General features: G+C 43.0%; 1 protein-coding gene across 2 annotated transcripts in view; it reads left to right on the top strand.

The window, feature by feature from the left end:
- Nucleotides 1-9,525: 9,525 nt before the first annotated feature.
- Nucleotides 9,526-16,961, top strand: part of LOC111669191 (immunoglobulin superfamily DCC subclass member 3) — a 14,700-nt gene continuing 7,264 nt past the window's right edge. Inside the window, exons 1-5 of one of the 2 annotated variants that reach the window (XM_087179080.1) lie at nucleotides 9,526-9,772; nucleotides 11,959-12,103; nucleotides 12,753-12,883; nucleotides 13,130-13,267; nucleotides 13,359-13,517. In XM_087179080.1, the coding sequence (XP_087035206.1) occupies nucleotides 9,541-9,772; nucleotides 11,959-12,103; nucleotides 12,753-12,883; nucleotides 13,130-13,267; nucleotides 13,359-13,517 (805 nt within the window). In that variant the 5' untranslated portion in view covers nucleotides 9,526-9,540. The remainder of the gene's footprint in view (nucleotides 9,773-11,958; nucleotides 12,104-12,752; nucleotides 12,884-13,129; nucleotides 13,268-13,358; nucleotides 13,518-16,961) is intronic. The other variant, XM_023425456.2, reaches the window with a different exon arrangement.

Here is a 16,961-nt window from a genome sequence, read left to right as displayed (position 1 = left end):
TTTAGGCTGATTGGGACCTGAGAAAAATGATGTCCACATATGAGGACATTATTTTTAAATTTCGATTACTGAGAGGCAGTATAATATCCTCATATGTGGTCACCAGGCCCTTGTTGAGAAAAAGTTAGTATTGTGGTCTAGAGAACCCAAAATCCTAGGAGGTTAAAGGACACACTAATACTACTAAACTGTAGTGACCTTTGAACAACCTTAAAGGTAAAACTCAGAACTTTAACCTTTAACCTGAGTAGAGCCAAACCAATAGAAAATGTGTCTCTGTCCAAAACTGGTTTCCAGTCAGACAACGGTTACCTGAAAAGGTGATGTATTTATTAATAGATAAAATCTGCGTTGGGTCAGAGTGTGCTCCTTCAGGCTGGACAGGAGCAGTATGTCCAGCTCAGGCCACAGCTGCTCCATCAGGCGGTGGGGCAGGGTGGGGTAGAGCAGCCGGCCAGCAGCCCTCCGTTTAAATGAATATCAATCATGCTTCCCAGGCCGAGCTACCACCCCTCTGTCACCTCGGGGCTGCGATTGGTTCAGAGGAGACCAACCTGCCGGAGACCGGTGAAAGCTGCTGCATCAGTGTCCATTCACTGACAACAATGAGGCTAAATAACTAATGAGCTCTGTCCGAGCTGAGGTGTCTCTCTATTCGCAGAGTAGCTTTGGACATGACCAGCAGCCATCCATGGGCCAAATGCTGGACCAGGAAATCTAAAGAACAGCAATGCTTTAATTAAAAAAAAAACATACAAATTTTAGCTTTATCACCAAAGAAGAAACATCGTGGGAGGACACAGAAGAAGAGCTTTCCATTTGGATTACTTTTTTTTATTTTTATCCATTTGATCTTTTGAAGGTTCTGAGGGAAGCTTTAAGAAGAAGAAGAAGCTTTAAACGTCATGGAGGTTGGAATGAAGAAACCAAGACTCTTCCTCGTCTTCCTGACAGCTTTCTCCTGTTTGAGTGAGTATGGTTTTTCTTTTGGCTCGGTTCAGCTGTGAGTGAAGGAGGAAAGAGAGAGCAGAGGATGCTGCTGGAGTTCCTATTGTTCTGCTTTGACTTTTCAGTAAAATGACACTCAAATCTTCATCATCCAGTTTATATACAGATGAATATAATCATCATCACAACGGCTTCCTCGTTACTGAAGATCAAATTGTTCCTGATAAAACTTGCCAGTAATTTTAAATCAAACTGCAGCACGTCCCAGCAGCTCTGACATGTCATCACTGTGTTTGAACACAACACAGGAAAAGGTTTCTGCTCTGTCCTCATTTACTAATCCAGGTATTACCAGCCAAGAATGACTGATCAGTTCCACTCAGCAGATGACTGTGAGCTGTTGTCAATATCTATGTGGATGTGTATTGATTGTCACTGATCCTCTGCACAAATAGGCACAATGTGTAAACTCAAAGTGACTGAAAAACATCTGGATATAAACTATAAATATCACGTTTCCATAAGAACTGTGGATCTCATTTACAATTTCACACATAAAATCTTATCACAACATCACAACTTCTTTCCTCTGTCTTTCCTGAGCTTTCTGCCACATCTTATGGCCTTCCCAGAAAGAAGGGTTCAAGGATGAATCTTCAGCACTGATGTGATTTTAAATGTGTCTCACGGTTCAGTTAAACCTGTTATTTTGCAAATACTGAAAAGATTATGAAAATTCACTTTCTTCCAGGCAAACAGTGAAAGTGGAAGTTGATTGGATGGACTTTTATTTAGGGGGTGTGTGTGTGTGTGGGGGGGGGGGTCTCCTTTGAATAACTCCTAAAATAGAAAGATGATTTTATGGTTAGATTTAACAATTAAACTGGAATAAATGTTAAAGAATCCACCCGAGCTGCTTCTTTACCCAGAATTCCTTTCTCCAACCAGCGCTAATTTAATCGTATAGATTCATATTTCCAAACACTAAGAAGAAAGTTGAAAACCTGAGATTGAAGTCACAAATGTTATGTTCAAAGATAATCCACAAAGTTGTAGATATTCATGAAAATATTATTTTAAGTGAGAGACAGCAGCTCTGCGCTGCAGACGGTGTGGGAGGTTCTGTGTTCAGGTCCAACAACAGAGAGGGGTTAGAGTCAGTGACCTCTGACCTGTAGCAGGGGGTTGGGCTCTGAGTCGTCCTGGTCAGTGGAACTGTCTGTGGCGGGGCAGACCATGGACACAATAGCCCCCCCTCCCCTCCCCAAGCCCTCAATTTTCAGTGACCTGACCCTCACACCCTCATCTCCATAACACTGCCCCCAGTCTGCGCTCAGATTGAGACCTTATTAAAGATATGTGTGTATACGTTAATCCCCCGACAGCTGCCCATGACCGTGCCCTCAGCAACCCCCAACCCCTCCATCAGCGGTCCCTCACACTGCGTCCATGATGGAGTGGGCCGGCAGAGATACCCCTCGGTTTAATCTGCAGCAGGGACACAAAGGGCCCCGTGGTGATCTGTGTTTCCTGCAGTGGGAACAAAAATAGCTCATGTCTCAATCTGAGGAGCGTTTAAGCTAATGCTAACAGGATTTGAACCATGTAGCAGTACGATTATTAGGCTGACGGGACATTAACCAGCATTAACCTGAGTATACGTGACGTTAATGTGCACACACCACTCTGTGAACTTTAATGCAGTTTTATGAGACTCTTATTTAACACCTTTCATAGTAGAAACACAGTAGAAAATGTCTGAGCAGCTTCTGGCAGCTGATCGTTCAAGAGTATTTGCTGAATAAAAATCCAAAGCTGGTCACCGGTTTCACCAGTAGTTATAGTGTGATCATGATCATGATCACCTGGACCACCATCCGTCTCGAGCTGGATTCATCAGGAGGAAACGCTGTGGTCATACTGAGCAGAACACGGTGCTGCTGGTGAAAACTGTGCAGCTCAGATGACTTATCTTGAACATGGCTGAAATAGACAGTCTGTAGTTTAGGTGTCATGTTAAAGGAGAGAGAGATGTTGTGACTCTGGAAGATACGCATGTGATGTTTTAAAACCTCATTTGAGCTTCAGATAAACATCTTTGCACAAAAAGGATTTTGGGTTTTGTCTCTTCCACTGGCAGCGAATTATGAACGGGAGGAACAGCAGGCAAAAACCTGACTGTTGTTTTCAGGCAGACTCTGTCCCTTCATGGCTCATAACTAGTTTAGCAAGTGAAAAGAAATGCATGCATGTAAACACATTCCCAGCAGCTGATTTCATGTCTGTAAAGTGACCATGAAGAGAAAGTCATGACTGAAGCTCCCACAACTTCATCTGGAGACAAAAAGCTCCCTGTCATGGAAAAAATAATGACAACAAACTTTATAAGCAGGAAATCTAAGCACCAACACATCAATCACCAAACAAACAAGAGATCTAAACTTCAGCACTGGGAATTACACATTTTATAAATATATATATAAATACATATTAATGTATAAGACGTGTTTAGCCATTCCCGGAGCAGAATAAACTAGAGTTACATCTGTCTGACTGTGTAAACCTTCCCAGACTCATGTTGTATTGTAACTGTAAATTCATTCACAGTTAATCTTCCTCTACAACTATTATTGCCTCATTAAACTACAGCCTCATTTATCTAGCAGTTCTTCCGCTGATGGTGCAGCAGCAACTCTCTTGCACAGTGATGATTTACTGCATCACCTGCCGCTCAAACTGCATGATTAACAAAGAAGCCTCCTCCCCACCATATTAGAGATTATTGATTGATCCACATCCATTCCCATCTTCTTTTTAATCTGCACTGACCATTAAAAAATCAACCTAATGCAGATGGGATGTCCTGGGCCAGTATCAGTGTGTGTGTAGGAAAGTCAGGTCAGGAAAGTGACATATGTTGCTGTAAAAATTTGACCTTAATGTCACTGTATTGTATCAAAAATAAGACTGTGTGCAAACCAAAGAAAAACTGATTTATAATCTGGTTTATTGATTAATCAGTTCCTGATTTCAGCTCAAACAAACCAGTTTTATCAGACGGAGAAACTTTTAAACTGCAGTTCTTTAAACCAGGGAGATCGTTTGCTAATCAGACTGTTGATGTTAAAGATTGTTTTAAAACTAAAACATTGAATTAAATCATAGCATTATACTAAATGACACAGAGTCACATGACAGGAAGTAGACACCAAATAAAGTTTCAGTTCAGTTTCTTTCTGTATGTCGCTCTCTCTCCCTCCCTCTCAATCGCAGCATAACAAAACTACAGTATTGTTTTTGGTATCAGCTCCTGAGACTCAGACATGATGAAGTAAGAGAATTAACCTTTTATAGTAAGAGCTGTTTTTAAAACTCACTTCTCAGTTCATTCCTCAGAAACACAGTTTAGACATTGAACTTGGCGTGTGACACCTAAATGACCATCAACGGGTTTAAACAACGGCCCCATGGGTAACACAGCCGAAAGAAGTCGCCATTAGTTTTACTCCCCACCCCCCCCTATAGGACAAAGGAGGAAGCCCCGGGGGCAAAGGATGTCGTGTCTTCCCAGCTATTCCCAGCTTCCAGCCCAAACCCTCCACTGCACACTCAGGGTTTAAAATGCTTCTTCTGATGAAGCAGACGTTTGAGAGGAGGAGGTCAGAGGAGAGGAGACACAAGAAAGGGGAATATTAGAGTGTTTTCAACTTTCTTTTTAATGTGCTCAGATTTGTTAATATTTAAATCATCAATCAAACATTTGTCGTTAAAGATTCAACCTTATTCTCAACCCTCACCTTGACACTTGCAAAAGGGTTTATCAGAGACGTTTCACCATTTCATTCTAGCTGTTGTTCCCGGGCTTTAACTCAGAGGAGGGGAGAGGAACGGGGAGATACTGATGGAGGGATTTGTATATGCTGATCAGGACCCCCTCTTCTCTTTCTCTGTGCCTTTTTTTTATGGGGGTGGGACTGAAATCTGTGAAGTTCAGGGTCAGTGGTCCTGCTAAACAATAGCATGGGAGGGCTGGGAGAGTAGCTCAAGCTGCCCCCCCCCACCCCCACCTTCATCTGCACATCCATCCTCCTCACCTCTGGCTCTCCCATGACCCCTGAGGGCCTCGGGGTTACGAGCACATGGTGCCAGGGTGGGGGGGGGGTTTCTGGACAACCCCCTCCTTTTTAAAAAGAATCTCATTATGGTCCTGCCCCTATATTGAAAACGGTCCAATCTCTAATGCTAAGCACTTAATCACACCCCATGCAGGTTCAGCTCGTTTGACCTGACGGTGGCTCAACGTAAACAGACAGAACACAAACATCTTCTTCTTCTTCTATTCGACAACAGGCTGCAAATACTCACAACAACACAAACAGGAAGTGTTTCCAGGGGACTCTAAACAGTGATGAACCCGGCTGGGACGCACTTGTTCAATGCTTTGTGACGTTTAAAGTTAAAAACATTGAAAAACAAGTGCACACAGATTTTTTTATAATATAGGTTCATCACTGTTTAGTGTCCCCTGGAAACACTTCCTGTTTGTGTTGTGAGTATTTGCAGCTCGTGTGAAGATGTTTTCTGAAGTTGAACTCTCAGGGACAAAGTTAAAATTTTTACTTGAGTTAAAGTCCTGGAGTATTTGTCATTTTGGTCGAGGTAAAAACAAACATTTCAAATGAAAGTAATATTTCTTTATTTCTAAAACTTCAGATGAGGATCTGTTTTTCTCCTGTGATGAACACAGCGTACGGCCAGTGGCATTTTCAAAATAAAATAAAATTCATTCCTCTGACTAAAAGCTGCTTCAAAGTAAGAGTACTTCATATAAAATGTAGTCAGAAGTAAAACATTTGTCTTTTAAGTGTAGAGGAGTAAAAGTCTCACTGAGTCTCACTGGATTTGAGGCTTCAGGCTAGAAACAAGACGAGGGATTGATCCCGTGTCAGTGTCAGTGTGTCAGGGCACAAATCTCAGAGGTTAACTCGAAACTGCTGCTGAGCTGCAGCTTATTTGGTGAACCAGAAATAAAAGAAGCATGAGAATAGAATTAAAAAGCACAATAAGAAAACAGTATGAAAATAGTTTAATAACAGATAATAAAATGGATAATATCTCATTAAACTGCCAAATTAAAAGATGAAATGAAGTGCAGAGGAGAACAGAGCAGTTTTTAAAGTCATAACTGGCAGATTAAATCTCCAGCAGCGGACAGCACATTTCACTGTTGAGTTTTAACTCTTGGCTCCATGAACTGAGCAGCTGCTGCAGATCTTACAGACCATTTAGTGACTTATAGACGCAATAACATTGGCATGTTAACTTCAGTTCTGTCACTTGAAGTTATGTTACCTTAACCATCTGAGGTCCAAGGGCAGTTTTTCCATAATGAGGCCACTTTTTGACCCTCTGTGCAAAAAGATCCTTTGGCCCAAATGCTGAAAAACTGAAACCCGGTTTTTAAAATTCTCCAAATTACTGATGTGGATTAACTGAAATGTGTTTAAGTCTTAGGTTCATAAAAAATAGAGCAATAAATGAGTGAAATAGTTGATAAATGTTAAATAAATGCCTAAAATTAGATTTTGTAATATTATTAAGTCGAAGCGCTGACTGTCACTCTGCTTTAACTAAGGCCTTCCAGCTCCAGCACTGAGTCATGTACAATCTCACAAGAATATGAAGCGGAAAGTGGAGAGTCGACAGATTTCAACAACATTCAAACCATATATTTGCGCCGTATTATCACAAAGATATTAACAGAAACATCCGTCGACCTCAGAGGGTTAAATCCTGTTTCCTTATCCTACATTTCCTGAAGTCGTGCCACAGCCTCTCACACCTTATGTTTTCTAATGATAGTTCTTTACTCTGGTATTTGGTCAAAGCTGAAACTACAAAACCTCAGCCATCCTTCAGTGTGAGCTCAGTCCTCTGCCTGCTATGCATGCAAACCTTTAGGCCTAGCAGTTAGCAGCACCATGTGTTTGATAACCGTGGCCACAGAATGCAATACAAGTTCCCCCTTGGGAACCCTGAATTTCATTACCAGGCTCAGGGGTTGCAGGGCTCTATCAGCCTGTCCAGACATGGCTGACCACTACCTCTCTGCTGGTTGCATCTGCTGGGGGGAGCAGGGTGTGTGTGTGTGTGTGTGTGTGTGTGTGTGTGTGTGTGGTGGGGGGGGGTTCTCATTAGAAGGAGGGCAGATGCTCATTTCTTGTTGTGACGAATCCGTAAAGCCAATAACAGATCATGAGGACAGGGAACAGCTCTGTTGTATGTTATATTCTATAAGAGACTCTCTGTAATCTGATCAAACATGAAGCTGCTCACATTCAGAGGAACTACAGCCGAGTGCTGTGATGTCAAAACATCAGCCCGCACCACTGAGGACCCGCCGGGTTAACCAGCACAGAGCAGTTCTGCATAGTTGAACTGTTTTACTTCATTTGCTCGTGCACATAGTTTCTCACATTGAAGACGTCTCTGTCCGAGTTCTGACTGTTTGTCTCTGACATTTCTGCCTCCACTTTTCTAGTTACCACTAAAGTTAAGTAAGAAAAGAAGTTTGCCATCTGTTTGTAATGAAAACTAAAAATGATTAAGTAGTTATCGAATTTTATTTTCAATTACGATTTTGGCCTCAAACAATTATTCATTCTGTTTCACAACAAATTTCATCCCCCTCGTAAAAAAACCATCCAACGTTATTGGTTCCGCTCTCGTTACTGAAGAGATTCGGAAAATAGATTTCATATTTGTTATTTCAAATACACAGAGGAAACTGCATATGGACGACGGTTAATGATGAAAACAGACAGATCCAGCAGATTGTTCTGGATTTGTTCTTAAAATCAATCTGAACTGGACGGAGCATCATCTGAAGTGTCATTTAGAAATTCAGTTTTCAGCTCATTAGCTTATATCATGTATAACAGGAATAACTACATGGACTCAAAGCCCTGTCAGTAAGTATATAAATGTACTGATGTTTAGCAGCAGCATCATCCGACCTTCAGGGTGGAACTGAACTTCACTGGAAACTGAAACACACACACAAAAAAAGAGACCAAAGTCAAGTTCAGTTGCAAGCTGCTGTGTGTGGGATTGATGGCGCCTTGATGGTATATTTGGCCGGACAGATGCATTGACTCCATTGTAACACTGTTGAGGCATTGTCTAGTTCAAGTGCAACTTCCATTGTCACTGCTTCACAGCTGGGAAGGAGAAGCGGCTGCTGCAAAGAGTTCACAGCTCTTTGCATATGAGAACATTAACACAGAAAAAAGGCTGAAAGAAAATGAGGAAAGACTGGGAGCGTCACCAAGGTCAGGGAGGAGAGGGGGACAAGGGTGACACGGACAGATCTGGTGGCATGGGAAAGTCACCCCAGAGGTGGATCTGAAAGGATGGGAAGAGATGGGAGGGGTGAGGTGGGGGGGGGGGGGGGGGTGCATAACAAGGGGCAGATGGTGCCCTTGGGTGTATGGTGGCTGACGGGCGTTTTTACAGAGGTTACTGGGGGTTGGGTGCAAATAAGCATCATCACAACACTATTGTCAAAACTGGTCCTGGCTTCAATGGAGGGTCTCTTAACTTGACCCTTGCCCGTCTTCTCCTCTCCAGCTTGGCTATTGTTGTTTCCCTCTCTGGCTGGATGGTTCGCCGGCATTCAGCCTCCATTGTGGCTCTTCCTCAGTGAAATCGTTATACGACGCAAAACCAAATGCGCCATCAATCAAACGAGGTGTTGAGTAAGGTTTTCCGGGCAACTGGGGACGGGGGTCCCGGAGGTCTCGGTGTCCGACAAAGACGCCTCCCCTGTGCTATTTTATCTGGAACCGTTGGATGTCTGTAGGTTTGAGATGAGATGAATCATTCTCCTTCGTCTTCACAGAACACTTTCCCACAAACAGCTCCCTCCGTGTTGATGCTAGTCTCATTCTTTGAATCTGACCCGAGTCTGAAGGTGTGTTTGGACTGAGGAGAGACTTTTCTCCAGTTTACAACAAACAGCCAGTTCACTGAGCACAGACCCCAACATGGTGCCGCCGCAGGCAGGGTGTCCGTTTCAATTCAGTTTATTTGTATAGAACCAAATCTCTGCCTCAATGAGAGAGAGAGAGAGAGAGAGAGAGAGAGAGAGAGAGAGAGAGGAGCTCAATGCATCATGGGAGTCCTCCCCCCCCTGCAGCATAAGTAAGAGCTGGTTCAGGACTCACCTGATGCAGCTCTGACTATAAGCTTTATCACAGAGGAAAGTTTGAAGCCTGGTCTCAGGTGTAGAGAGGGAGTCTGCCTCCTGGAGCCTGACAGCTGAAGGTTCCTCCCCCCCGTTCTGCTCATAGAACCTCTAGGAACCACAGTTCTCTGTTCATCTTTCTAAAGCGCATGTTGGCTGTAAAAACACATCCACCCTTCCTGTTTCCATTCACTGTTGAAGGAAGTTTGACAAGTGCATGAACCTGATTTCATATCTGAGTGTGAATATTCTCCCTCTTCCTCCCGTGTGCAGGCGGCTGTCTGTCCTCGGAGCTGTCTTTCCTGGTGGAGCCCAGCGACGTGATCGCGGTGAGGGATCGCCCGCTCATGCTGGACTGTCGGGTTCAGGGCGAGGAACCCATCATGGTCACGTGGCGTAAAAACGGGGTGCCTTTACCCACCAGCCCGCGGGTTCGGGTGCTGGCGAATGGCACGCTGTTCATCACGAGCTTCCAGAAACGCAGAGAGGGGAGCGACGCCGATATGGGCGAGTACGACTGTGCCGCCCAGAATCGCTATGGCATGCTGGTCAGTCGCAAGGCCAAAGTCCTGCTGGCATGTAAGTATTTGACTGTGCTGCAAAACACAGTTACAATAGACAACTTTACACTTTTTATGCCACACAAACAGAAGTAAAGATATTACACAGACCCTGAGCAGCAGAAGTGCATTAGATTCAACACCACATCAACTGCACCAGCTGCTCCTTCTACCTGACACGTCTACCTGAGATCATCCATCAGGTCGCACTGATCCGTTTGTGGAGTCAGGAGATGCTAACAGATAATTATGGGAGCAAATCACATTTTCTTCTGTGGATGTCTGATACATTTACTATCAGGAAGTCACATTGAGTTCAAGATCTCGTTTATAAGTGAGACCTGAGTACAGAAAAATAAAGTAAATAACAAAAGAAATATTAATAGCAGAAATGCAAACGATTCAAATATACATTCAGATATGTTTTCATACAAACAAGTGGACATGTCTTCATATAACCAGTGATCACAGTGTATGTTTAAATACATTTAAATATGCATTAAGATACACAAACAGGTAGACAATAAGATGACGACTTAAACACTCATCAGTTAGTAAGACAGTAGTAAAACAATTACACCTCAAGTCAGCGAACCCTCTGCTCAAAATATAAATCAAAGTTTGAAGTAATTACTTGTTTTCCATTTATTGATGTTCATTGTAATAATGGGCCATTGAGTTTATTACTTGACTAATTATTGTCCTGCATGTTGTCAAACTGAAATATACTGAACCTCCATCCCCCTGCTCAGCTCATCCTGGACAACAACAGGATTTGATCAATATAATAAGTCTTTCCCTGTGAACCTTAATGTATTAGACCCTGGCTACTCTAACTACAGATGATAGCAGTGGCTCCATCTAGAGACGAACATGATAGAAGCTGAACGATGTCTCACAGTGGGAAGGTTGTTATGGCCTGAACTCCTGGAGTGTTAGTGAAGTTTAGCAAAACGAGCTGGAGAGAGAAAAATCTCCCTCACAGCTTTTACCTTTAAACCTTTGTTGTGCATAATGAAGCCGTGATAATCACATCAGACACAGGGAGTCAGATGTGAGGGCTGCGCACTCCCCAGTCCTGCTTTAATACTCACTTGAAGATAACAGTCATTTTCTCAGGAGTTTATTGGATGTCCCACAGACAGTCACCGCATGCTGCCTTTTCTCTGTCGTAACATCCCATAGTCTTTTTTAATAAATGACGCTTCACATTGTGAACAACTCTGCTTTTTACTTGGCAACCCAAGCCCCCCCCCTCCTTTGTTGTCAGAGGGAACAGGTGCCAGATACAAACCTCAATACAAACATACCAGCTTCTCATTATGGGAAACCAGTAAATTACACAGCGTGTACATTACTGCACATACATGTGCTCGACACACACAAACACACACCTGCACTACAATGTACAGGCTTCTCCTCACTACCCCCACCCCTTCACTCAGGCCAATAAAAACAGGGGTTTATGGGTAATCCAGGAGAATTACGGGTACTTTGAGGTGGTCTTCCTTGAGTGCAATGAGTTGCCATGGTGATACTCTCTCATTTGCAGACCCCTCCTCTATGGTGTACGCCCTTATTGATTATGGCCACCAGGTTATTAGGATTTGTGTGTGTGTGTGTGTGTGTGTGTGTGTGTGTGTGTGTGTGTGTGTGTGTGTGTGTGTGTGTGTGTCCTGGAAGGGTTTGGGGATGAGGGGAAAGCAAAACTGTCCCTCTAAAGAATATGTCATAATTCACCCTAACAAAGGCCACGCATGATTTAGTTTGCTGCTTGTTCAGTAATTCATTAATCTCTACCAGCATCATAAACCAGTAAGACCAGTGAAGTGGTGTTGAATCCCTACCTTTGAGGAGGTCTAGAAGTCTTGATATCAGTCCATTTGTCCATTATTTATATGCCTTTAGTGCATAAGGATCAACTAATCACAGAATTCCAAGTTATGAATATCGCCATGAGAGCACTTCTCTCCACATTTCATCCATTTCTTTTTTCAGGCAAGGACAAAAAAAAAAAAAAAAATACCACGTATGAGTTGATGTACTTTAGGTTGGGTTTTAGTCACATGATAAACAAGCACATTTTCAGACACTAGAAGATGTTATCTTCAGATGATGTTTCATAAATGAATCATTTGAATATGCAAATGTATGTAAATTGGGTTTAAAACATTAAAGCTGATCTCTGTGTGGTTTGTTTCTCAGCTCTTCCTAAGTTCCACACCCACCCGGTGTCCATGGCTGTGGATGAGGGAGGCGTTGCTCGTTTCCAGTGTCAGATCAACGGAGTACCTGAGGCCATCATCACCTGGGAGAGAGACAGAGTAAAACTCAACACCACCGAAATTAGGTAACACCCAGAGACTGTATATAAAGACATAACCTCCATGACGTCATAGGATGAAGTACGGCCTTTACCTAATGTACAAATACACCAGTCAGCATGTGTCATAACCCATATGCAAATGTAATATATATGCACATATTTCCTTATATGAAAAATATGTACATATGAAGTAAAAACAAACATGTACATATATTTAAGAATAACATGAAACAACTGTTGCCCATAAAGTTGGAATAATTTTGTTTTCAGTTTAATTGTGGTTTCATTTTCATTGTGATATGTATGGAAAAGATTGACTACTAAAGTTTTGAGAAGATATACACTTTATCTGTAAAGAATAAATCACTTCATTTCATGGAAAGAGGTAGAAAATATTTTATTCCAACTTTATGAGCAACAGTGTATATGTCCAGCTCAAACATGTGTGTATGTTTATATATGTGTGATTATATTACAGACGTGTTACGTAAATTTATATCCATCCCAAAGCCTGTCAATATATGTTCATATATGTAAATAAATATATGTAGATGTAAAATGTTTCCACCATGAAAACTTCACTATTGGAATCAATCACAACAGACATGAATGTAAACTATGCACTCACACATTTGTTTACTCACCTGCCCTCTGACCCCTCCTCCCCGTCCAGGTACACTCTGCTGCCAATGGGTATTCTCCAGGTGACAGGTGTGAGGCAGGCAGATGCTGGGGTTTTCCGATGTGTTGCCGCCAACCCAGCCAACACTCGCTACAGCCATGAGGCCATGCTCAACGTCACGGGTAGGTGGACACGCGTGTAGCGTGTAACATATAAGTAGTTAGAGAAAGAATGGATGAATGGATGATCTGTCTGTCTGTCTGTCTGTCTGTCTGTCTGTCTGTCTGTCTGTCTGGTACATACAGGTAGGTTCAGGTAGATTTGGGTAGATACAGGTGAGAATGTGAAAAGATTGACGTGGAGACTGCAGGAACATATTACTCATCATCTCATCCACCTTCACTTCTTGTCTTCCTTCATCTTCCCAGGTGGAGCTTCCAGAATCTACAAAGAGCCGTTCATCCTGTCAGGACCCCAGAACCTGACCCTCACTGTCCATCAGACGGCCATCTTGGAGTGCATCGCCACAGGAAACCCGAAGCCCATCGTTTCCTGGAGCAGGCTAGGTACCAGTGGGAAATCCTAATCGGATTTATATGATTGGAGGACGATTAGCTAATCTCACAAACCGTCTCTGTGTGTCTGTGTGTCCATCAGACGGACGATCCATTGGAGTGGAGGGTATCCAGGTCCTGGGGACGGGGAACCTGATGATCTCAGACGTTTCCCTGCAGCACTCTGGTGTGTATGTCTGTGCCGCCAATCGGCCCGGCACCAGAATGAGGCGTACTGCACTGGGACGACTCGTGGTACAAGGTGAGGTCGTACACAGACTCCTGCACTTCACTCCATTCTCTACAGCTCAACAGTGGACGTCAGCACTGACCGCTGCTGCACTGTAGTCTGTTCTGCTCTGGGACAGTTTGGGAAATACGCTGCGATCTACCTCAGAGGAGAGGAACAGCCCACACACAAATTATGAGCATTAAATCAGAAACGAAGCACACCAGGCCGCCTACGATCCAGTCCTCCACATCCATCACATACAGCAGCCTGCAGCGCTACCAGTAGTAACGCAGTTACTGTGATTGAGAACAGCAGCCTGTACCTTAACACAGAAGTGACCACAGATCGTCTTTAAGTTGCCGCCGCCACGCTTCCATGGCGATGGCATGCATGTAGTTATCTAGCATGGTCTAATTTTACACATGATCCATGTTGATGAAAAATGAATGGCAAAATAACTTTGTTAATATTTTTAGAGACTGTGTTTTCTGATGTGAGGTTGTGTGAGGAAGTCGTATATAGTCGGTACATTAGCTACAGTAGATTACGATGAGCTCGTCCCAGTTCTGACAGCTGAGCGGGAACTCCAGCAGAGTGATGTGTTGCATGTTTTACACACTTTTTTTAAAAACAGTCATCAAAACAATCCGATATCCGTTTAAATGAAGCTTCATGTAAAATACTTTCAGCGGTTTATCTTCCGGTGAAAACCGCACTTTCCTTCCTGACTCCCTCAGTCGACCTGCAGCAGCGGCGTGACACAGTGCAGTGCAACCTCTGAAAGTATTTTACACAAAGCTTCATTTAAACAGATATTAGATTGTTTCGATGAGCGTTTTTAAGGTTTTTATTTTTTTTTACTACATTTTAGTCACATTTTTTTATTGCACGTAGATGAAGCCACAGTTATTTCTCCATCTTCTCCTGGAAAAAAAGGTTGTTGACGAACATAATTAGTGACATTTCTGATCAAATTAGTGCTGAGGTGGAGTCAGGGAGGGAAGACTGAGTAAAGACAGACTGAGGATAAATGAGTTAGTTACAGAAACATCTGCTCCAGCAAACATGGAGCTGTTGTTGCAGTCTTTGTTTAATTGTTTGAGCGTACGAGATCACATGACATATATCCTGTGTGTGTGTGTGTGTGTGTGTGTGTGTGTGTGTCTGTGTGTGCACATGCACTTGACTATATTAACTGGTGGTGGTGGAGAGGGGAGGGGAGGGGAAGGAGAGGGTCAATAGCGAAGCTCCACCCTTTCTTCTCACCTTTGCCCCTGGCTGTTTAGTGGGGGTGGAGGCTCGGAGCTGGTGTGTGGTGACACTGATGCTGTGAGACACCCTGCACCCACCCACGTCCTCCACACTTATGCACACCCCCTTCTTCCAGTTCCTTTCTGACAATTAAACACTGACACTATTGCTCAGCTGTGTCTCAGGCGTCTCTGGAGTCTCTTCATATTTCCCCTAAAGAGGAAGAAATAATCAGATTAAAGTAAAGTAAAACCAATACATGAATGTAAACCAAAGTCCTGCAGTGAAAGTCCTACCAAAGTAAAAGTATTTGTTCCCTGTGACTGAGAAATGATTATATATGATTTGAATAGATTATTAATGCGGATGCATCGATGTGTACACAGGATTTTACAGCTGTAGTTGTTTAAAGTGGAGTTTTAACTACTTTATAGTTTAATCCTGTGGTTCCCAGCAAGGATCAGGTCCTGAAGAAGGATGATATAAACATGGAACAAAAATATGTATTCAAACTTAGAGCAAAGCATCAGTTACTGTCACAGAAATATTCTAAATAATAAGTAATAAATAAGTTTTTAGAAACACGATTAAAAGATTTTAGAGTTTATATTTGGAAAAAAACGAACAAACAAAATGAGACTGGAGATCTGAACTTTCACACAATGTGTGTGTGTGTGTGTGTGTGTGTGTGTGTGTGTGTGTGGTCACGGTCACGATGAAGGGACACAAAGAGCGCAGCGTACATGGACACAAAAGCCGGAGAGCGACTAGACGGTCAGTTCAGTTCAGTGCAAGGTGCAGGAGCAAAAGGGAAAGGAGCTGAATAATGAGCGGCAACCTCTGACCCTTGACCCCCTGACCTCAACAGGAGGATTCAGGGTGTACGTCACCCTAATGTAGGGCTAGGGTGAAAACAAGTTGGGGTGTGTGGGAGGAGGCGGTGGAGTCAGGATGGACACATGGGGAGGAGGAAGGAGGAAGGAGGTGTGGTCTCAGGCTTAATTAGGAAAGGCTGGAAGATAGATAGCATCCCAGCTGAGGGGTGAGGGCGACCAGGGTGTCATCGTGTGGAGAGACACACAAAGGATGGTCAGCCATGTTGGAGAACAGTGCGTTAACCCTCTGGAGTCAGGGTCGATCTTTTCTACTGTTATTCCTCCACATGCACCGTCTCCTTCTTTAAGTTGTTTTCTGTATCAGTCAGAATACGACCAGAGAACAGTTTAAAAGATATAGTTTCATGTTTATACAAACAAAATGGAAGAAGTAAAGCTCTAAAGTTACAGTCTGTTTGATCTTACATGTGACGCAGTTTTATTCTTCTACCTTTTCATTAGAAATTGAATTAAAATTATTTAATTAATATTATAAACTCACTATTTTCAAACTTTCTTTTAATAAATCATGTGTATTAGATCCTGTTTGAAAGCCCCACATCAGCTGCTTTTCTCAGCTTGTCTCTACATGACCATTTAAATAAAGTTATGTTCATGTAAATAAGACATGGTCATTGTATTAGACGGACTCCGAAGGGTTAAGAAGTATCGCACACGGAGCCACTAAACTCTTTCCCTAATGTGTTGACGACATATATTAATATGTGCAGGACACATGAAGTGGTAGCAGATTAAAAATAAGCATTACCCATTAAAATACAGTTTATTACAGTGACATTTAGACGGTGATTTACTGTCATTTGTTTTGATTTCAACACATTTAAAGCTCATACGTGCGTCAGTGACAAACAGCGTTCAGTTGAGGTTCATGTTCAGACGAAACAGCAGGAGCCAGTGAGACACAATGAGACGTCTGAGGTGAAACTCAAGGTCAACAGAACCGCTGATCAATACAGAGTATGGATCGATTGATGAGCGGTCAGCTGACGACGCCTGACACTCTCTAAACACGGCGGTGGGACAGCTGAACAGATGAAGGGGCGGAAAGCTGATCCCCCAGAGAGAGAATGACACCACACACACACACACACACACACACACACACACACACACACACACACACACACAGAGAGACAGCACAGCCTGATGTATAACCTGACATAACGAGGGAAACAGTTTATTGAACTTGTTCTTTTTCTCAAATGTCACAGATAGATGGATGGATGGATAGATCAATAGATAGATAGATAGATCGCCCCCCCACCCCGGCTGCAGTGATGATGAATGTGTCCTTATTGAAGTGGTCATCTTGTTGACACCCCCCCCC

The sequence above is a fragment of the Seriola lalandi genome, unplaced genomic scaffold, assembly GCF_002814215.2.
Source record: "Seriola lalandi dorsalis isolate HSWRI2012SDOR001 ecotype SW California unplaced genomic scaffold, Sedor1 jcf7180002054780, whole genome shotgun sequence".
In the NCBI taxonomy this organism is placed as follows: Eukaryota; Metazoa; Chordata; class Actinopteri; order Carangiformes; family Carangidae; genus Seriola; species Seriola lalandi.
The sequence above is the reverse complement of the archived record's forward strand: the minus strand, read 5'-3'. Positions and strand labels throughout refer to the sequence as shown.